General features: G+C 41.9%; 1 protein-coding gene across 1 annotated transcript; it reads right to left on the minus strand.

Moving 5' to 3' along the window:
• Positions 1 to 3399: 3399 nt before the first annotated feature.
• On the minus strand, positions 3400 to 9472 carry LOC130310739 (intermembrane lipid transfer protein VPS13D-like; the record flags this gene model as incomplete). The annotated part of the gene is made up of 3 exons (XM_056552423.1): positions 3400 to 3851; positions 4426 to 4666; positions 9341 to 9472. Coding segments are annotated over 3 exons (499 nt in total), but the record flags the coding sequence as incomplete, so codon positions are not given.
• Positions 9473 to 20890: the final 11418 nt, after the last annotated feature.

A 20890-nucleotide genomic window follows, 5' to 3' on the forward strand; every position in this document is an offset into this window, starting at 1 on the left:
GCAGTGACACTATAGAGCTCTCTCCACATGATCTTGTGATTTCAGACTGAATAAAACATTTATTTTCTGACAGTATCAGATACACACCATCATTAGCGTATCCATACAAAGGACATTCAGTGGGGTGCGGCCCACACTAGAGACACCACATGTGGTGCGCTACACTGCAGATATCACATGGGGTGCACCAAACACTACAGATACCCCATGGGGTGCACCAAACACTACAGAGACCACATGTGGTGCGCTACACTGCAGATATCACATGGGGTGCACCAAACACTGCAGAGACCACATGGGGTGCACCAAACACTGCAGAGACCACATGGGGTGCACCAAACACTGCAGAGACCACATGGGGTGCACCAAACACTACAGAGACCACATGGGGTGCACCAAACACTGCAGAGACCACATGTGGTGCACCAAACACTGCAGAAACCACATGGGGTGCACCAAACACTGCAGAGACCACATGGGGTGCACCAAACACTACAGAGACCACATGGGGTGCACCAAACACTACAGAGACCACATGGGGTGCACCAAACACTACAGAGACCACATGTGGTGCACCAAACACTACAGAGACCACATGTGGTGCACCAAACACTGCAGAGACCACATGGGGTGCACCAAACACTACAGAGACCACATGGGGTGCACCAAACACTGCAGAGACCACATGGGGTGCACCAAACACTGCAGAGACCACATGGGGTGCACCAAACACTACAGAGACCACATGGGGTGCACCAAACACTGCGGAGACCACATGGGGTGCACCAAACACTGCAGAGACCACATGGGGTGCACCAAACACTACAGAGACCACATGTGGTGCGCTTCACTACAGAGACCACATGGGGTGCACCAAACACTGCAGAGACCACATGGGGTGCAGCAAACACTGCAGAGACCACATGGGGTGCACCAAACACTACAGAGACCACATGGGGTGCACCAAACACTACAGAGACCACATGGGGTGCACCAAACACTACAGAGACCACATGTGGTGCGCTTCACTACAGAGACCACATGGGGTGCACCAAACACTACAGAGACCACATGGGGTGCACCAAACACTGCAGAGACCACATGGGGTGCACCAAACACTACAGAGACCACATGTGGTGCGCTTCACTACAGAGACCACATGGGGTGCACCAAACACTACAGAGACCACATGGGGTGCACCAAACACTACAGAGACCACATGTGGTGCGCTTCACTACAGAGACGACATGGGGTGCACCAAACACTGCAGAGACCACATGGGGTGCAGCAAACACTGCAGAGACCACATGTGGTGCACCAAACACTACAGAGACCACATGGGGTGCACCAAACACTACAGAGACCACATGGGGTGCACCAAACACTAAAGAGACCACACAGGGTGCACCAAACACTACAGAGACCACACGGGGTGCACCAAACACTACAGAGACCACATGGGGTGCACCAAACACTACAGAGACCACATGTGGTGCGCTTCACTACAGAGACCACATGGGGTGCACCAAACACTACAGAGACCACATGGGGTGCACCAAACACTGCAGAGACCACATGTGGTGCACCAAACACTACAGAGACCACATGGGGTGCACCAAACACTAAAGAGACCACACGGGGTGCACCAAACACTACAGAGACCACACGGGGTGCACCAAACACTACAGAGACCACATGGGGTGCACCAAACACTACAGAGATCACATGGGGTGCACCAAACACTACAGAGACCACATGGGGTGCACCAAACACTACAGAGACCACATGGGGTGCACCAAACACTACAGAGACCACATGGGGTGCACCAAACACTACAGAGACCACATGGGGTGCACCAAACACTACAGAGACCACATGGGGTGCGCTTCACTACAGAGATCACATGGGGTGCACCAAACACTACAGAGACCACATGGGGTGCACCAAACACTACAGAGACCACATGGGGTGTGCTTCACTACAGAGACCACATGGGGTGCACCAAACACTACAGAGACCACATGGGGTGCACCAAACACTGCAGATATCACATGGGGTGCACCAAACACTACAGAGACCACATGGGGTGCACCAAACACTACAGAGACCACATGGGGTGCACCAAACACTACAGAGACCACATGTGGTGCGCTTCACTACAGAGACCACATGGGGTGCACCAAACACTACAGAGACCACATGGGGCACACCAAACACTACAGAGACCACACGGGGTGCACCAAACACTACAGAGACCACACGGGGTGCACCAAACACTACAGAGACCACACGGGGTGCACCAAACACTACAGAGACCACATGTGGTGCACCAAACACTACAGAGACCACATGGGGTGCACCAAACACTGTAGTGTTTGGTGCACCCCATGTGGTCTCTATAGTGTTTGGGGCACCCCATGTGGTCTCTGTAGTGTTTGGGGCACCCCATGTGGTCTCTGTAGTGTTAGGTGCACCCCATGTGGTCTCTATAGTGTTTGGGGCACCCCATGTGGTCTCTGTAGTGAAGCGCACCACATGTGGTCTCTGTAGTGTTTGGTGCACACCATGTGGTCTCTATAGAGACCACATGTGGTGCACCAAACACTGCAGAGACCACATGGGGTGCACCAAACACTGCAGAGACCACATGGGGTGCACCAAACACTACAGAGACCACATGTGGTGCACCAAACACTGCAGAGACCACATGGGGTGCACCAAACACTACAGAGACCACATGGGGTGCACCAAACACTACAGAGACCACATGGGGTGCACCAAACACTACAGAGACCACATGGGGTGCACCAAACACTACAGAGACCACATGGGGTGCACCAAACACTACAGAGACCACATGGGGTGCACCAAACACTACAGAGACCACATGGGGTGCACCAAACACTACAGAGACCACATGGGGTGCACCAAACACTACAGAGACCACATGGGGTGCACCAAACACTACAGAGACCACATGGGGTGCACCAAACACTACAGAGACCACATGGGGTGCACCAAACACTACAGAGACCACATGGGGTGCACCAAACACTACAGAGACCACATGGGGTGCACCAAACACTACAGAGACCACATGGGGTGCACCAAACACTACAGAGACCACATGGGGTGCACCAAACACTACAGAGACCACATGGGGTGCACCAAACACTACAGAGACCACATGGGGTGCACCAAACACTACAGAGACCACATGGGGTGCACCAAACACTGCAGAGACCACATGGGGTGCACCAAACACTACAGAGACAACATGGGGTGCACCAAACACTGCAGAGACCACATGGGGTGCACCAAACACTACAGAGACCACATGGGGTGCACCAAACACTACAGAGACCACATGGGGTGCACCAAACACTGCAGAGACCACATGGGGTGCACCCCACATAGCAGAGACTAGTAGATCTAGTACAAGTTCTGAAATAAGTTGTGTGTGTGATATAAAGAAACGTGACGCCATATATGAGCCCGCAGTCATAACCTCTTATATTTACATTATACCGCCCATATACATATTTACACGTTAAGCAAAATAAAGGTATTTGTTCAAAATTGGTTGAAATGTCCGAATATATAATTATATTAAATATCACCCCGTATAAATTATCCCCACCGCAGGGCAGTACAATGGATACATATTCCCACACAGGAGATGATCTGTGGCTGGCAGTGTCTGGCAGCGGCAGAGTCTTGTGCTTCTAACAGTTGAGGTTTTCTTGCTCCTCCGTCTGTCGTAACATCAGCTGCTGCTCGTAGTACAGACTCTTGGCGTAATTTATCTCCTGCGATATCTTCACAGCGAGCGCCTCCGACTTCACGTGAACCTAAAAGAACAAACAGAAGGTTCCGGAAACATCAGCGTCTGCGTCCTGTATGATAGAACAGCTCTAAGTGTATACGTCCAGGCTGCAATACCAGTCATGACCAGTGAGGATGAGTGGCACTGTCCTGGACAAAAAATAGAAAAGCCCTCCTAACATCTCCCAGTACGTAACATAGTGTGAACAGGGATGAAAGAAAGATGGCGGCTTTATACTCACTATATACTCGTATACTCTACTCACTATATACTCTTATACTCTACTCACTATATACTCATATACTCTACTCACTATATACTCATATATTCTACTCACTATATACTCATATACTCCACTCACTATATACTCCTATACTCTACTCACTATATACTCTACTCACTATATACTCATATACTCTACTCACTGTATACTATACTCACTATATACTCATATACTCCACTCACTATATACTCATATACTCCACTCACTATATACTCATTTACTCTACTCACTATATACTCATACACTATACTCACTATATACCCTGTGATACTCCGTATCCAATAACCTATAGGGGTCGATGCAGATTGGCGCTTACCATGGGTTTCTGGTGTGACGGCCCTGGTATCGCAATCCCACTACTTGTTGTCTCTGCCTTCTTAGTCAGCTGAACATAAATTTTCCCATGATCCTTTGAAACAAGACAGTGATAGAGATCGTCGTACTTAATTTCCAAAAAGATGGCATCGCGGTCCACATATTCGCCCCATTTCAAGAAGTAGACAGCTTTAGATGAGATGAGGACACAGTAACTGTCGATGTGTTCAACCGCAATGAAACTGTGAAAAGAACGAGAGAATTCAACATGGTGGACAAGACAAACACAGCTAAACTTCCAGCATCCAATATGGAGGCCGACTGATACAGCTAAACTTCCAGGATCCAATATGGAGGCCGACTTATACAGCCAGGATCCAATATGGAGGCCGACTTATACAGCCAGGATCAAATATGGAGGCCGACTTATACAGCCAGGATCCAATATGGAGACCGACTTATACAGCCAGGATCCAATATGGAGACCGACTTATACAGCCAGGATCCAATATGGAGACCGACTTATACAGCCAGGATCCAATATGGAGGCCGACCTATACAAACAGGATCCAATATGGAGGCCGACTTATACAGACAGGATCCAATATGGAGGCCGACTTATACAGACAGGATCAAATATGGATAGATATAAAAGAAAAAACAAGGTGCGCTCCTAGTGCAGGCGGTTTAGGGTAATAACAATGTGCACCAAAAAATGAGAGGCTTACCAGATGCTGTTGTGCTCAGGGCTGACGTGTAGACTCGCAGTGGTAGTTGGTGCTCAGCAGCCACGGTGTCCTTTCCAGATGCCTCAAGGTCAGCTGGACGCAGTGTAATAGAGTACGTGGATCAATTCCAAAAAGAAGGACTTTCCATACAGCTTCTCCTCCCAGGAAAGATGCAAGGCAGCCGTCCTCAGTGTAAAACAAAGAACTTTATTTGCAACAATAGTTTCGAGCCCGTACTCTTCGTCAGTCATACTGTCAGATTATCCAAAAAACAACACTTAAAAAGCAACATTTATAAAGCTTGGGGAGAGAATTACAACCGGGTTAAAAGGTCACCATACAATAATTAAACATGTAAAACCAATTGGATTAGATTAAAACAGAACATAAAAGCCAATCCATAGTATAATCCATATGGCACACAACATAAAGAAAATATTACCCAAGGGGGGGAGCTATATAATGTAATATGGAGAGAGGCCCACCGCCCAGGTGGACTCATATAATAGTCTCCACCACTTCGTTGAGTCCTTTCGGGGAGATAGTAGACAGTTTGTACATCCAGAAGATTTCCTTCTTTTTTAGTATTTCAAAACCATTCGCCGTATCGCTGGGTATGTGGTCGATTGGCATGACTGAAATGAGATTTTCACCCCCTGGATGTAAAATGGCACAGTGCCTGGATATGCTGTGAAGCATGAAATGATTCCTTATGTTTTGCCTGTGCTTATTCATGCGGTTCCGCAGTGGCTGGATGGTCCGTCCACATATTGTAATCCACAGGTACAAATAGATCACAAAGGAGGACTGGCATGTCAGCCTGTATTTTACATTGAATTTCTCTCCAGTCTGGTGGGAGCAAAATTCCCTGGTCCCATTTTTTATCTCTTTACAGCACAAACATCTTTTATGGTTGCATTTAATTGATCCAGGTGGTAATGTGGGATTGGTATTGGGAATTTTGTGCTGTTTAATAATACTCGGGGCAAGGATGTTCTTAAGTGTTGGTGCTCTTCTATATGTGATCTGTGGCATACTAGGTAACTTGTTACTGAGTAGGTCGTCAATGTGCCAATGACTACCCAGAATCCTTTTAATTTCTGCGGCATTTGCAGTACATGGTGATAACATTTAGTTTTTGTCTCTCATTGGCATCTATGTCCACACTTTTTATTTTGTCCGGTTTAAACACTCCTTCTCAGGATTTTGTCTTGAACTTTTTTGTATGCATCCTTGATGATGGACTCCGGATAATTTTTTTCTTTAAACCGGTTAGATAGAATTTTGGCCTGTTCTTTGAAGGTGCCGTCATCCGTGCAATTTTTTCGTACTCTTTTGTATTGTCCATAGGGGACATTCTTCAGCCACTGTTTATAGTGGGCGATGTGATAGTCAAGATAACTATTCACATCCACCTGCTTAAAGTGTGTAGATGTAATAAAATTCTCTTTATCGTGGGAGATGCTGAGGTCAAGAAAATGTACTTGTTGCTCGCTCATCTCCAGAGTGAACTTGATGCCCCATAGATTATTATTCTGTTTTTCCAGGAATCCCTCAATTGATTATTTCGGTCCTTTCCACAGGAAAAAAAGATCATCGATATGGACAAAAAAAGTTGGATATGTGTGTGGTGAGACTTCCAAATTATTGGTAATATGCTCCTTTTCAAAGACCCCCATAAAGAGGTTGGCGTAGGCTGGGGCCACTTTGGACCCCATAGCGGTACCTTTCCGTTGATGATAGGTCTCACCGTTATGAAGAAAATAATTATTTTCCAGAATGAATCTTAGCCCTCTGAGTATGAAGTCTTTGTGTGGCTGTGTAAGTTCCGGGTCAGCTTCCAGAAATTCCTTCATGCATCTTAACCCAATGTCATGACTGATGTTAGTATATAGGGATGTTACGTCACATGTAATAAGAAATAAACCCGGTTCCCATCTCATGGTCATGAGTTTTTCTATTATTTCTAATTACATGTGACGTAACATCCCTATATACTAACATCAGTCATGACATTGGGTTAAGATGCATGAAGGAATTTCTGGAAGCTGACCCGGAACTTACACAGCCACACAAAGACTTCATACTCAGAGGGCTAAGATTCATTCTGGAAAATAATTATTTTCTTCATAACGGTGAGACCTATCATCAACGGAAAGGTACCGCTATGGGGTCCAAAGTGGCCCCAGCCTACGCCAACCTCTTTATGGGGGTCTTTGAAAAGGAGCATATTACCAATAATTTGGAAGTCTCACCACATATCCAACTTTTTTTGGCCATATCGATGATCTTTTTTTCCTGTGGAAAGGACCGAAATAATCAATTGAGGGATTCCTGGAAAAACAGAATAATAATCTATGGGGCATCAAGTTCACTCTGGAGATGAGCGAGCAACAAGTACATTTTCTTGACCTCAGCATCTCCCACGATAAAGAGAATTTTATTACATCTACACACTTTAAGCAGGTGGATGTGAATAGTTATCTTGACTATCACATCGCCCACTATAAACAGTGGCTGAAGAATGTCCCCTATGGACAATACAAAAGAGTACGAAAAAATTGCACGGATGACGGCACCTTCAAAGAACAGGCCAAAATTCTATCTAACCGGTTTAAAGAAAAAAATTATCCGGAGTCCATCATCAAGGATGCATACAAAAAAGTTCAAGACAAAATCCTGAGAAGGAGTGTTTAAACCGGACAAAATAAAAAGTGTGGACATAGATGCCAATGAGAGACAAAAACTAAATGTTATCACCATGTACTGCAAATGCCGCAGAAATTAAAAGGATTCTGGGTAGTCATTGGCACATTGACGACCTACTCAGTAACAAGTTACCTAGTATGCCACAGATCACATATAGAAGAGCACCAACACTTAAGAACATCCTTGCCCCGAGTATTATTAAACAGCACAAAATTCCCAATACCAATCCCACATTACCACCTGGATCAATTAAATGCAACCATAAAAGATGTTTGTGCTGTAAAGAGATAAAAAATGGGACCAGGGAATTTTGCTCCCACCAGACTGGAGAGAAATTCAATGTAAAATACAGGCTGACATGCCAGTCCTCCTTTGTGATCTATTTGTACCTGTGGATTACAATATGTGGACGGACCATCCAGCCACTGCGGAACCGCATGAATAAGCACAGGCAAAACATAAGGAATCATTTCATGCTTCACAGCATATCCAGGCACTGTGCCATTTTACATCCAGGGGGTGAAAATCTCATTTCAGTCATGCCAATCGACCACATACCCAGCGATACGGCGAATCGTTTTGAAATACTAAAAAAGAAGGAAATCTTCTGGATGTACAAACTGTCTACTATCTCCCCGAAAGGACTCAACGAAGTGGTGGAGACTATTATATGAGTCCACCTGGGCGGTGGGCCTCTCTCCATATTACATTATATAGCTCCCCCCCTTGGGTAATATTTTCTTTATGTTGTGTGCCATATGGATTATACTATGGATTGGCTTTTATGTTCTGTTTTAATCTAATCCAATTGGTTTTACATGTTTAATTATTGTATGGTGACCTTTTAACCCGGTTGTAATTCTCTCCCCAAGCTTTATAAATGTTGCTTTTTAAGTGTTGTTTTTTGGATAATCTGACAGTATGACTGACGAAGAGTACGGGCTCGAAACTATTGTTGCAAATAAAGTTCTTTGTTTTACACTGAGGACGGCTGCCTTGCATCTTTCCTGGGAGGAGAAGCTGTATAGAAAGTCCTTCTTTTTGGAATTGATCCATGTACTCTAGGATCCAGTATGGAGGCCGACTGATACAGCTAAACTTCCAGGATCCAATATGGAGGCCGACTGATACAGCTAAACTTCCAGGATCCAATATGGAGGCCGACTGATACAGCTAAACTTCCAGGATCCAATATGGAGGCCGACTGATACAGCTAAACTTCCAGGATCCAATATGGAGGCCGACTGATACAGCTAAACTTCCAGGATCCAATATGGAGGCCGACTGATACAGCTAAACTTCCAGGATCCAATATGGAGGCCAATATGTAAACACACATCACCCATCTCTCCTGACTCCTCCATACACAGATTCCCCCTGGTGAATAGATGTCCCCCCCAACCCCAGTGAACAGATCGTGCACAGACACCACCATGTCAGGGGCCCCAGGGCAAAAAGATTAAGATCTCGGTCACTTACAACTCGTCCTGGATGTTGTCAGTCAGTCTGAACAGCTGCTCCTGCCCCTCAGCTTGGGTTTGGGAATATCTGGGGAGAAGACCCTGAGGACTGGAGGAGCATCGCGGCCTCCGCACCCTCTGGACTTGCATCCTAAAAAGAGAAGAACCTTCAGATCATCAGAAATCCCTCAGATCTACAACGAGAACCGATCTCGAGATACATTTATCATGATGGAGCAGTGATCTGGAGGAGTATATAACATTTATCATGATGGAGCAGTGATCTGGAGGAGTATATAACATTTATCATGATGGAGCAGTGATCTGGAGGAGTATATAACATTTATCATGATGGAGCAGTGATCTGGGGGAGTATATAACATTTATCATGATGGGGCAGTGATCTGGGGGAGTATATAACATTTATCATGATGGAGCAGTGATCTGGAGGAGTATATAACATTTATCATGATGGGGCAGTGATCTGGGGGAGTATATAACATTTATCATGATGGAGCAGTGATCTGGAGGAGTATATAACATTTATCATGATGGAGCAGTGATCTGGGGGAGTATATAACATTTATCATGATGGAGCAGTGATCTGGAGGAGTATATAACATTTATCATGATGGAGCAGTAATCTGGAGGAGTATATAACATTTATCATGATGGGGCAGTGATCTGGAGGAGTATATAACATTTATCATGATGGAGCAGTGATCTGGAGGAGTATATAACATTTATCATGATGGAGCAGTGATCTGGAGGAGTATATAACATTTATCATGATGGAGCAGTGATCTGGAGGAGTATATAACATTTATCATGATGGGGCAGTGATCTGGAGGAGTATATAACATTTATCATGATGGGGCAGTGATCTGGGGGAGTATATAACATTTATCATGATGGAGCAGTGATCTGGGAGGAGTATATAACATTTATCATGATGGAGCAGTGATCTGGGAGGAGTATATAACATTTATCATGATGGAGCAGTGATCTGGAGGAGTATATAACATTTATCATGATGGAGCAGTGATCTGGAGGAGTATATAACATTTATCATGATGGAGCAGTGATCTGGGGGAGTATATAACATTTATCATGATGGAGCAGTGATATGGAGGAGTATATAACATTTATCATGATGGAGCAGTGATCTGGAGGAGTATATAACATTTATCATGATGGAGCAGTGATCTGGAGGAGTATATAACATTTATCATGATGGAGCAGTGATCTGGGGGAGTATATAACATTTATCATGATGGAGCAGTGATCTGGAGTATATAACATTTATCATGATGGAGCAGTGATCTGGGGGAGTATATAACATTTATCATGATGGGGCAGTGATCTGGAGGAGTATATAACATTTATCATGATGGAGCAGTGATGTGGAGGAGTATATAACATTTATCATGATGGAGCAGTGATCTGGGGGAGTATATAACATTTATCATGATGGAGCAGTGATCTGGGAGGAGTATATAACATTTATCATGATGGAGCAGTGATCTGGAGGAGTACATAACATTTATCATGATGGAGCAGTGATCTGGAGGAGTATATAACATTTATCATGATGGAGCAGTGATCTGGAGGAGTATATAACATTTATCATGATGGAGCAGTGATCTGGAGGAGTATATAACATTTATCATGATGGAGCAGTGATCTGGGGGAGTATATAACATTTATCATGATGGGGCAGTGATCTGGAGGAGTATATAACATTTATCATGATGGAGCAGTGATCTGGAGGAGTATATAACATTTATCATGATGGGGCAGTGATCTGGGGGAGTATATAACATTTATCATGATGGAGCAGTGATCTGGAGGAGTATATAACATTTATCATGATGGAGCAGTGATCTGGGGGAGTATATAACATTTATCATGATGGAGCAGTGATCTGGAGGAGTATATAACATTTATCATGATGGAGCAGTAATCTGGAGGAGTATATAACATTTATCATGATGGGGCAGTGATCTGGAGGAGTATATAACATTTATCATGATGGAGCAGTGATCTGGAGGAGTATATAACATTTATCATGATGGAGCAGTGATCTGGAGGAGTATATAACATTTATCATGATGGAGCAGTGATCTGGAGGAGTATATAACATTTATCATGATGGGGCAGTGATCTGGAGGAGTATATAACATTTATCATGATGGGGCAGTGATCTGGGGGAGTATATAACATTTATCATGATGGAGCAGTGATCTGGAGGAGTATATAACATTTATCATGATGGAGCAGTGATCTGGAGGAGTATATAACATTTATCATGATGGAGCAGTGATCTGGAGGAGTATATAACATTTATCATGATGGAGCAGTGATATGGAGGAGTATATAACATTTATCATGATGGAGCAGTGATCTGGAGGAGTATATAACATTTATCATGATGGAGCAGTGATCTGGAGGAGTATATAACATTTATCATGATGGAGCAGTGATCTGGGGGAGTATATAACATTTATCATGATGGAGCAGTGATCTGGAGTATATAACATTTATCATGATGGAGCAGTGATCTGGGGGAGTATATAACATTTATCATGATGGGGCAGTGATCTGGAGGAGTATATAACATTTATCATGATGGAGCAGTGATGTGGAGGAGTATATAACATTTATCATGATGGAGCAGTGATCTGGGGGAGTATATAACATTTATCATGATGGAGCAGTGATCTGGGAGGAGTATATAACATTTATCATGATGGAGCAGTGATCTGGAGGAGTACATAACATTTATCATGATGGAGCAGTGATCTGGGAGGAGTATATAACATTTATCATGATGGAGCAGTGATCTGGAGGAGTATATAACATTTATCATGATGGAGCAGTGATCTGGAGGAGTATATAACATTTATCATGATGGAGCAGTGATCTGGAGGAGTATATAACATTTATCATGATGGAGCAGTGATCTGGAGGAGTATATAACATTTATCATGATGGAGCAGTGATCTGGGGGAGTATATAACATTTATCATGATGGAGCAGTGATCTGGAGGAGTATATAACATTTATCATGATGGGGCAGTGATCTGGGGGAGTATATAACATTTATCATGATGGAGCAGTGATCTGGAGGAGTATATAACATTTATCATGATGGAGCAGTGATCTGGAGGAGTATATAACATTTATCATGATGGAGCAGTGATCTGGAGGAGTATATAACATTTATCATGATGGGGGCAGTGATCTGGAGGAGTATATAACATTTATCATGATGGAGCAGTGATCTTGGGGAGTATATAACATTTATCATGATGGGGGCAGTGATCTGGAGGAGTATATAACATTTATCATGATGGAGCAGTGATCTGGAGGAGTATATAACATTTATCATGATGGGGCAGTGATCTGGAGGAGTATATAACATTTATCATGATGGAGCAGTGATCTGGGGGAGTATATAACATTTATCATGATGGAGCAGTGATCTGGAGGAGTATATAACATTTATCATGATGGAGCAGTGATCTGGAGGAGTATATAACATTTATCATGATGGAGCCGTGATCTGGAGGAGTATATAACATTTATCATGATGGAGCAGTGATCTGGAGGAGTATATAACATTTATCATGATGGAGCAGTGATCTGGAGGAGTATATAACATTTATCATGATGGAGCAGTGATCTGGAGGAGTATATAACATTTATCATGATGGAGCAGTGATCTGGGGGAGTATATAACATTTATCATGATGGAGCAGTGATCTGGAGTATATAACATTTATCATGATGGAGCAGTGATCTGGAGGAGTATATAACATTTATCATGATGGAGCAGTGATCTGGAGGAGTATATAACATTTATCATGATGGAGCAGTGATCTGGGGAGTATATAACATTTATCATGATGGAGCAGTGATCTGGGGGAGTATATAACATTTATCATGATGGAGCAGTGATCTGGAGGAGTATATAACATTTATCATGATGGAGCAGTGATCTGGAGGAGTATATAACATTTATCATGATGGAGCAGTGATCTGGAGGAGTATATAACATTTATCATGATGGAGCAGTGATCTGGAGGAGTACATAACATTTATCATGATGGAGCAGTGATCTGGAGTATATAACATTTATCATGATGGGGCAGTGATCTGGAGTATATAACATTTATCATGATGGAGCAGTGATCTGGAGTATATAACATTTATCATGATGGAGCAGTGATCTGGAGTATATAACATTTATCATGATGGGGCAGTGATCTGGAGGAGTATATAACATTTATCATGATGGAGCAGTGATCTGGGGGAGTATATAACATTTATCATGATGGAGCCGTGATCTGGGGGAGTATATAACATTTATCATGATGGAGCCGTGATCTGGAGGAGTATATAACATTTATCATGATGGAGCAGTGATCTGGAGGAGTATATAACATTTATCATGATGGAGCAGTGATCTGGGGGAGTATATAACATTTATCATGATGGAGCAGTGATCTGGAGGAGTATATAACATTTATCATGATGGAGCAGTGATCTGGGAGGAGTATATAACATTTATCATGATGGAGCAGTGATCTGGAGGAGTACATAACATTTATCATGATGGAGCAGTGATCTGGAGGAGTATATAACATTTATCATGATGGAGCCGTGATCTGGAGGAGTATATAACATTTATCATGATGGAGCAGTGATCTGGAGGAGTATATAACATTTATCATGATGGGGGCAGTGATCTGGGGGAGTATATAACATTTATCATGATGGAGCAGTGATCTGGGAGGAGTATATAACATGTATCATGATGGAGCAGTGATCTGGAGGAGTATATAACATTTATCATGATGGAGCAGTGATCTGGAGGAGTATATAACATTTATCATGATGGAGCAGTGATCTGGAGGAGTATATAACATTTATCATGATGGAGCAGTGATCTGGAGGAGTATATAACATTTATCATGATGGGGCAGTGATCTGGGGGAGTATATAACATTTTATCATGATGGAGCAGTGATCTGGAGGAGTATATAACATTTATCATGATGGAGCAGTGATCTGGGGGAGTATATAACATTTATCATGATGGAGCAGTGATCTGGAGGAGTATATAACATTTATCATGATGGAGCAGTGATCTGTAGTATATAACATTTATCATGATGGAGCAGTGATCTGGAGGAGTATATAACATTTATCATGATGGAGCAGTGATCTGGGAGGAGTATATAACATTTATCATGATGGAGCAGTGATCTGGAGGGAGTATATAACATTTATCATGATGGAGCAGTGATCTGGGGGAGTATATAACATTTACCATGATGGAGCAGTGATCTGGAGGAGTATATAACATTTATCATGATGGAGCAGTGATCTGGAGGAGTATATAACATTTATCATGATGGAGCAGTGATCTGGAGGAGTATATAACATTTATCATGATGGAGCAGTGATCTGGGGGAGTATATAACATTTATCATGATGGGGCAGTGATCTGGAGGAGTATATAACATTTATCATGATGGAGCAGTGATCTGGGGGAGTATATAACATTTATCATGATGGAGCCGTGATCTGGGGGAGTATATAACATTTATCATGATGGAGCCGTGATCTGGAGGAGTATATAACATTTATCATGATGGAGCAGTGATCTGGAGGAGTATATAACATTTATCATGATGGAGCAGTGATCTGGGGGAGTATATAACATTTATCATGATGGAGCAGTGATCTGGAGGAGTATATAACATTTATCATGATGGAGCAGTGATCTGGCAGGAGTATATAACATTTATCATGATGGAGCAGTGATCTGGAGGAGTACATAACATTTATCATGATGGAGCAGTGATCTGGGGGAGTATATAACATTTATCATGATGGAGCAGTGATCTGGAGGAGTATATAACATTTATCATGATGGAGCAGTGATCTGGGGGAGTATATAACATTTATCATGATGGAGCAGTGATCTGGAGGAGTATATAACATTTATCATGATGGAGCAGTGATCTGTAGTATATAACATTTATCATGATGGAGCAGTGATCTGGGGGAGTATATAACATTTATCATGATGGAGCAGTGATCTGGAGGAGTATATAACATTTATCATGATGGAGCAGTGATATGGAGGAGTATATAACATTTATCATGATGGAGCAGTGATCTGGAGGAGTATATAACATTTATCATGATGGAGCAGTGATCTGGAGGAGTATATAACATTTATCATGATGGAGCAGTGATCTGGAGGAGTATATAACATTTATCATGATGGAGCAGTGATCTGGGAGGAGTATATAACATTTATCATGATGGAGCAGTGATCTGGAGGAGTATATAACATTTATCATGATGGAGCAGTGATCTGGGGGAGTATATAACATTTACCATGATGGAGCAGTGATCTGGAGGAGTATATAACATTTATCATGATGGAGCAGTGATCTGGAGGAGTATATAACATTTATCATGATGGAGCAGTGATCTGGAGGAGTATATAACATTTATCATGATGGAGCAGTTGATCTGGGGGAGTATATAACATTTATCATGATGGAGCAGTGATCTGGAGGAGTATATAACATTTATCATGATGGAGCAGTGATCTGGGGGAGTATATAACATTTATCATGATGGAGCAGTGATCTGGAGGAGTATATAACATTTATCATGATGGAGCAGTGATCTGGAGTATATAACATTTATCATGATGGAGCAGTGATCTGGAGTATATAACATTTATCATGATGGAGCAGTGATCTGGGGGAGTATATAACATTTATCATGATGGAGCAGTGATCTGGGGGAGTATATAACATTTATCATGATGGAGCAGTGATCTGGAGTATATAACATTTATCATGATGGAGCAGTGATCTGGAGTATATAACATTTATCATGATGGAGCAGTGATCTGGGGGAGTATATAACATTTATCATGATGGGGCAGTGATCTGGAGGAGTATATAACATTTATCATGATGGAGCAGTGATCTGGGGGAGTATATAACATTTATCATGATGGAGCAGTGATCTGGAGGAGTATATAACATTTATCATGATGGAGCAGTGATCTGGAGGAGTATATAACATTTATCATGATGGAGCAGTGATCTGGAGGAGTATATAACATTTATCATGATGGAGCAGTGATCTGGAGGAGTATATAACATTTATCATGATGGAGCAGTGATCTGGGGGAGTATATAACATTTATCATGATGGAGCAGTGATCTGGGGGAGTATATAACATTTATCATGATGGAGCAGTGATCTGGAGGAGTATATAACATTTATCATGACGGAGCAGTGATCTGGAGGAGTATATAACATTTATCATGATGGAGCAGTGATCTGGAGGAGTATATAACATTTATCATGATGGAGGCAGTGATCTGGAGGAGTATATAACATTTATCATGATGGAGCAGTGATCTGGAGGAGTATATAACATTTATCATGATGGAGCAGTGATCTGGAGGAGTATATAACATTTATCATGATGGAGCAGTAATCTGGAGGAGTATATAACATTTATCATGATGGAGCAGTGATCTGGAGGAGTATATAACATTTATCATGATGGAGCAGTGATCTGGAGGAGTATATAACATTTATCATGATGGAGCAGTGATCTGGAGGAGTATATAACATTTATCATGATGGAGCAGTGATCTGGAGGAGTATATAACATTTATCATGATGGAGCCGTGATCTGGGAGGAGTATATAACATTTATCATGATGGAGCCGTGATCTGGGGGAGTATATAACATTTATCATGATGGAGCAGTGATCTGGGGGAGTATATAACATTTATCATGATGGAGCAGTGATCTGGGGGGAGTATATAACATTTATCATGATGGAGCAGTGATCTGGAGGAGTATATAACATTTATCATGATGGAGCAGTGATCTGGGGGAGTATATAACATTTATCATGATGGAGCAGTGATCTGGAGGAGTATATAACATTTATCATGATGGAGCAGTGATCTGGAGGAGTATATAACATTTATCATGATGGAGCAGTGATCTGGAGGAGTATATAACATTTATCATGATGGAGCAGTGATCTGGAGGAGTATATAACATTTATCATGATGGAGCAGTGATCTGGGAGGAGTATATAACATTTATCATGATGGAGCAGTGATCTGGGAGGAGTATATAACATTTATCATGATGGAGCAGTGATCTGGAGGAGTATATAACATTTATCATGATGGAGCAGTGATCTGGGAGGAGTATATAACATTTATCATGATGGAGCAGTGATCTGGAGGAGTATATAACATTTATCATGATGGAGCAGTGATCTGGGGGAGTATATAACATTTATCATGATGGAGCAGTGATCTGGGAGGGAGTATATAACATTTATCATGATGGAGCAGTGATCTGGAGGAGTATATAACATTTATCATGATGGAGCAGTGATCTGGAGGAGTATATAACATTTATCATGATGGAGCAGTGATCTGGGGAGTATATAACATTTATCATGATGGAGCAGTGATCTGGAGGGAGTATATAACATTTATCATGATGGAGCAGTGATCTGGAAGGAGTGATTGAGTATAACATTTATCATGATGGGGCAGTGATCTGGGGGGAGTATATAACATTTATCATGATGGAGCAGTGATCTGGGAGGAGTATATAACATTTATCATGATGGAGCAGTGATCTGGGAGGAGTATATAACATTCATCATGATGGAGCAGTGATCTGGAGGAGTATATAACATTTATCATGATGGGGCAGTGATCTGGGGAGTATATAACATTTATCATGATGGAGCAGTGACCTGGGAGGAGTATATAACATTTATCATGATGGGGGCAGTGATCTGGGGAGTATATAACATTTATCATGATGGAGCAGTGATCTGGGGGAGTATATAACATTTATCATGATGGAGCAGTGATCTGGAGGAGTATATAACATTTATCATGATGGAGCAGTGATATGGAGGAGTATATAACATTTATCATGATGGAGCAGTGATCTGGAGGAGTATATAACATTTATCATGATGGAGCAGTGATCTGGGGGAGTATATAACATTTATCATGATGGAGCAGTGATCTGGAGTATATAACATTTATCATGATGGAGCAGTGATCTGGGGGAGTATATAACATTTATCATGATGGGGCAGTGATCTGGAGGAGTATATAACATTTATCATGATGGAGCAGTGATGTGGAGGAGTATATAACATTTATCATGATGGAGCAGTGATCTGGGGGAGTATATAACATTTATCATGATGGAGCAGTGATCTGGGAGGAGTATATAACATTGATCATGATGGAGCAGTGATCTGGAGGAGTATATAACATTTATCATGATGGAGCAGTGATCTGGAGGAGTATATAACATTTATCATGATGGAGCAGTGATCTGGGGGAGTATATAACATTGATCATGATGGAGCAGTGATCTGGAGGAGTATATAACATTTATCATGATGGAGCAGTGATCTGGAGGAGTATATAACATTTATCATGATGGAGCAGTGATCTGGAGGAGTATATAACATTTATCATGATGGAGCAGTGATCTGGAGGAGTACATAACATTTATCATGATGGAGCAGTGATCTGGAGGAGTATATAACATTTATCATGATGGAGCAGTGATCTGGAGGAGTATATAACATTTATCATGATGGAGCAGTGATCTGGAGGAGTATATAACATTTATCATGATGGAGCAGTGATCTGGAGGAGTATATAACATTTATCATGATGGAGCAGTGATCTGGAGGAGTATATAACATTTATCATGATGGAGCAGTGATCTGGAGGAGTATATAACATTTATCATGATGGAGCCGTGATCTGGGGGAGTATATAACATTTATCATGATGGAGCAGTGATCTGGAGGAGTATATAACATTTATCATGATGGAGCAGTGATCTGGAGTATATAACATTTATCATGATGGGGCAGTGATCTGGGGGAGTATATAACATTTATCATGATGGAGCAGTGATCTGGAGTATATAACATTTATCATGATGGAGCAGTGATCTGGGGGAGTATATAACATTTATCATGATGGAGCCGTGATCTGGAGGAGTATATAACATTTATCATGATGGAGCAGTGATCTGGAGTATATAACATTTATCATGATGGGCAGTGATCTGGAGTATTATAACATTTATCATGATGGAGCAGTGATCTGGAGTATATAACATTTATCATGATGGAGCAGTGATCTGGAGTATATAACATTTATCATGATGGGGCAGTGATCTGGAGGAGTATATAACATTTATCATGATGGAGCAGTGATCTGGGGGAGTATATAACATTTATCATGATGGAGCCGTGATCTGGAGGAGTATATAACATTTATCATGATGGAGCCGTGATCTGGAGGAGTATATAACATTTATCATGATGGAGCAGTGATCTGGAGGAGTATATAACATTTATCATGATGGAGCAGTGATCTGGGGGAGTATATAACATTTATCATGATGGAGCAGTGATCTGGAGGAGTATATAACATTTATCATGATGGAGCAGTGATCTGGGAGGAGTATATAACATTTATCATGATGGAGCAGTGATCTGGAGGAGTATATAACATTTATCATGATGGAGGCAGTGATCTGGGAGGAGTATATAACATTTATCATGATGGAGCAGTGATCTGGAGGAGTATATAACATTTATCATGATGGAGCAGTGATCTGGAGGAGTATATAACATTTATCATGATGGAGCAGTGATCTGGAGGAGTATATAACATTTATCATGATGGAGCAGTGATCTGGAGAGTATATAACATTTATCATGATGGAGCAGTGATCTGGAGGAGTATATAACATTTATCATGATGGAGCAGTGATCTGGGGGAGTATATAACATTTATCATGATGGAGCAGTGATCTGGAGGAGTATATAACATTTATCATGATGGAGCAGTGATCTGGGGGAGTATATAACATTTATCATGATGGAGCAGTGATCTGGAGGAGTATATAACATTTATCATGATGGAGCAGTGATCTGGGAGGAGTATATAACATTTATCATGATGGAGCAGTGATCTGGAGGAGTATATAACATTTATCATGATGGAGCAGTGATCTGGAGGAGTATATAACATTTATCATGATGGAGCAGTGATCTGGAGGGAGTATATAACATTTATCATGATGGAGCAGTGATCTGGAGGAGTATATAACATTTATCATGATGGAGCAGTGATCTGGGGGAGTATATAACATTTATCATGATGGAGCAGTGATCTGGAGGAGTATATAACATTTATCATGATGGAGCAGTGATCTGGGGAGTATATAACATTTATCATGATGGAGCAGTGATCTGGAGGAGTATATAACATTTATCATGATGGAGCAGTGATCTGGAGGAGTATATAACATTTATCATGATGGAGCAGTGATCTGGGAGGAGTATATAACATTTATCATGATGGAGCAGTGATCTGGAGTATATAACATTTATCATGATGGAGCAGTGATCTGGAGTATATAACATTTATCATGATGGAG

The sequence above is a fragment of the Hyla sarda genome, unplaced genomic scaffold, assembly GCF_029499605.1.
Source record: "Hyla sarda isolate aHylSar1 unplaced genomic scaffold, aHylSar1.hap1 scaffold_1594, whole genome shotgun sequence".
NCBI lineage: Eukaryota > Metazoa > Chordata > Amphibia > Anura > Hylidae > Hyla > Hyla sarda.